Below are 2,794 nucleotides of genomic sequence, written 5' to 3'. Positions count from 1 at the left end.
GGGCTCTGCAGTGCGTGGCAGGCAGGGCCCGAGGGAAAGGGAGAGTACACGGCTCCAGGGTACACAGAAAGGGAAGCAGGTGTTCCCTAGGAGTTGATATCACACATCCAACCATAGCCTGACAGGCAGTTCTTAAAAAAGGAATGGATTTCGCTTTTTGATTGGGTTGTCTGCTCAAGAGAACTCAGACAAGGAATTCCCTGGTGGTCCCGCGGTTGCAGCTCCGCGCTTCCACTGCAGGGGGCATGGGTTTGATCCCTGGTTGGGGAACTAGGATCCCACATGCCGCGCAGTGTGGCCAAAAAAAAAGAGAACTCAGACACTGTGAGTTTGGGTTTCCGCAAAGCTCTGGACCCACTCAGGGAATTCTTGGGGATGAGAAAAGGGGGAGAGGCCTCCCACGTGTGGGGGACCGTGCCCCATGTCAGCAGAGCAGCCGTGAGGTCTAGCCATAGCTCCTGGGGGTGTCGCTGCGGGAACCCGCCCACCAGCCTCCTGTACCCTCAGAGTCACAGAGGGCAGGACACCGGTGTGGCTGCAACAATGGGTTTATTCAAAATTTGCAAAGCTGAACACGCAAGTGCAAATCTAAATTAGGAAGATCTGCCAGTGGCCCCAGGGTGGCCAGGCTAGGATGGCCCACAGCCAGTTCTGCTTGGCCAAGAAGCACTTGGGCCCCTCAGGCCAGTCCTTGGGTCTGAAGAGCCTGGGGCATGGGTGCTCTTCCTCACCTAAAAGCCAGAAGAATACCTTGCTAAAGAAGAAAGCAAAAATCATAGTGGGTCTAAGGGGCTGGGAGCGGGTAAGAGAAACTATCCTGCCCCCTGGGGCTCCCTCTCTTCTTGGGGTGGGGTGGGGCTGTGATAAAGGGAGGTGGCGGGGCTGGACTCAAAGCCTGCCGGCCTGCAAGGAAGGGCTTCCATGCCTTGGTGGGATGGTGATGGATCCTAGGGGAGCCCAAGGGGATCCCGGGGCCTGGCACAGAGAGGCCCAGGGGATCCCAACTGGATCAACCACAGCCAGAATCAGTGGGAAAGCAGTATCATGGCTGGGAGGTCTCTGCCACCAGGGCTAGTGGTCAGGCTGCGGGTGAGACCCAGGCTGGGTCACCAGCCTGAGATGGGCCTGAAGGGGTCCCTTTGGCTCAATCTGGCTTGGCCTTGGGAGCCTTCTGGATTTAGGGAGCCGGATGTGGCTGAGACCATCTTCTAAGGGAGTCCAAGGAGACCTGGGGACCTCTGGCACTGGTGGCTGGAGGGCAAGGGCAGTCTACGTTGGGGATTCTCCAGGGAAGCCTAAGTCATTAGAAGCAGCTGAACAAGCAGGGGTGGGGAGTGCAGCCATCACTGTCGTGTCGGGGAAGCCCCGGGACATCACTGCCACAGGTCACCGGCTGCCGCCCCGTTGTCATTCTCGTGAAACTTGTGCAGGTGATCGGCGAACCTGTGGGTCACAGAAACCTTTTGCTGAGGCCGAGTGTGAAAAAGAGAGAAATGTAGGGGGCGGTGGGGGCCATGGAGATCTCCAAGGGGCGTGCACCTTGTGCTGGTGTGGGGGCCGGGGACAGGGGGCTTGGCAGGGGCCGTGGGGTGGACCAGATGGGGGCAGTGATAGAAGGCTGGGGCAAGGCAGGGAACATAAGAACGCGGTGGTGCTGGGGGCCGAGGGTGGGTCCTCACTTCTTGGCACAGAAGGTGGCACAGTCCCGCTCCACGCTCTCGCTCCATGCCAGCTTGTAGAGCACCTGCTCAAGGAGAGACATGGTGAGCTGCCTGGGCTGCTCACGGCCACTCCTGCAGTCCACCTACGGCCCCTGGGCTTGGCTTCCTGACACGTGAAGCTTCTCGTGGCCCAGGCTCCAGGATGGGTGGGCCTTAGAGATGCTCTCGGGCCCACCGGTTTCACAGATGGTCAGACAGGCCTGGGGATGCAGCTGCCATCCCTAATGTTGCTGGGTGTACCACTGGCAGGGCCAGGACCTCCTGGGCCCTGGGGTCAGAGTTGAAGCCCAGGCTAGCCATGTAGGGGCCATCTTGACTACCCTCGCTGGGGGTGGGGACCCCTGAGGCTGGAGCCTTCCATAGGCATGCCCTACCCCCACCTCTGCCCACACGTGGTGGACGCGCAGGCATCGCTAGGCCCCTGTATGTGCTGTGTTCGCTAACTGGAATGCCCCTCTGTACCCGAGGAGATTCAGCTGAAGATGTCCCTTCTCTGGGCAGCCCACCTGGCTGTCCCTCAGTAGAGTCAACTAGACCTGTTTTCCCACCTGTCAGCCTCCCACAGCGGCCCTTCCCTCTACCAAGCCCCTCCGGGACTGGGCCCTGGGTGGAGTCAGCCGGGCTGCTGCCCCAGCCAAAGAGCCTGATGGGTGGGCTTGTGGTCCCCAGGGTGGGATGAGGCCCCTGATGGGGAGAGAAGTAGCCAAGAGCAGACGCTGTGCCTGGGGGTAGATGGGGGGAGCGTGGTGAATGCATCCCTGGCCACGCCTGGACACTCACCAGGAAGACCAAGCAGTGCAGGAAGAGTGTGTAGAAGAAGCCGATGGTGCGGGCCATCTTGTTGGAGAGAACCAGCCTCCCCTGGGGAACAAGCGAGGCGTGAGTAGGGCTGGGGCAGGCCTCACCCACCCCTGCAGGGCTCACCCATCCCAGGGCAGCAAGGGGAGGGAAGGGCAGGCAGCTGGCCTTTCACTCCAGTGTTTAGGCTGGGAACTTGGGCCACAGGAATTCTAGGGAAGGGCGTCCCCTGCGGCACAGTTCCAGAACCTACCATGAGTTATGCTGCTTTCCCT

The 2,794-nt window shown here is 60.5% G+C and overlaps 1 protein-coding gene across 5 annotated transcripts in view; it reads right to left on the bottom strand.

Moving 5' to 3' along the window:
• Nucleotides 1-530: 530 nt before the first annotated feature.
• The window catches only part of CUX1 (cut like homeobox 1), a 373,714-nt gene continuing 371,450 nt past the window's right edge, over nt 531-2,794 (bottom strand). For 4 of the 5 annotated variants that reach the window (XM_065892585.1, XM_065892588.1, XM_065892586.1 and 1 more), the window contains 3 exons: nt 2,502-2,582; nt 1,680-1,744; nt 1,374-1,443 (listed from right to left, as the gene is read on the bottom strand). In XM_065892585.1, the coding sequence (XP_065748657.1) occupies nt 1,374-1,443; nt 1,680-1,744; nt 2,502-2,582 (216 nt within the window). Of the gene's footprint in view, nt 1,444-1,679; nt 1,745-2,501; nt 2,583-2,794 lie in introns of all 5 variants that reach the window. The other variant, XM_065892584.1, reaches the window with a different exon arrangement.

The sequence above is a fragment of the Phocoena phocoena genome, chromosome 15 (assembly GCF_963924675.1).
Source record: "Phocoena phocoena chromosome 15, mPhoPho1.1, whole genome shotgun sequence".
In the NCBI taxonomy this organism is placed as follows: Eukaryota; Metazoa; Chordata; class Mammalia; order Artiodactyla; family Phocoenidae; genus Phocoena; species Phocoena phocoena.
This window is presented reverse-complemented; position numbering and strand designations above follow the sequence as displayed.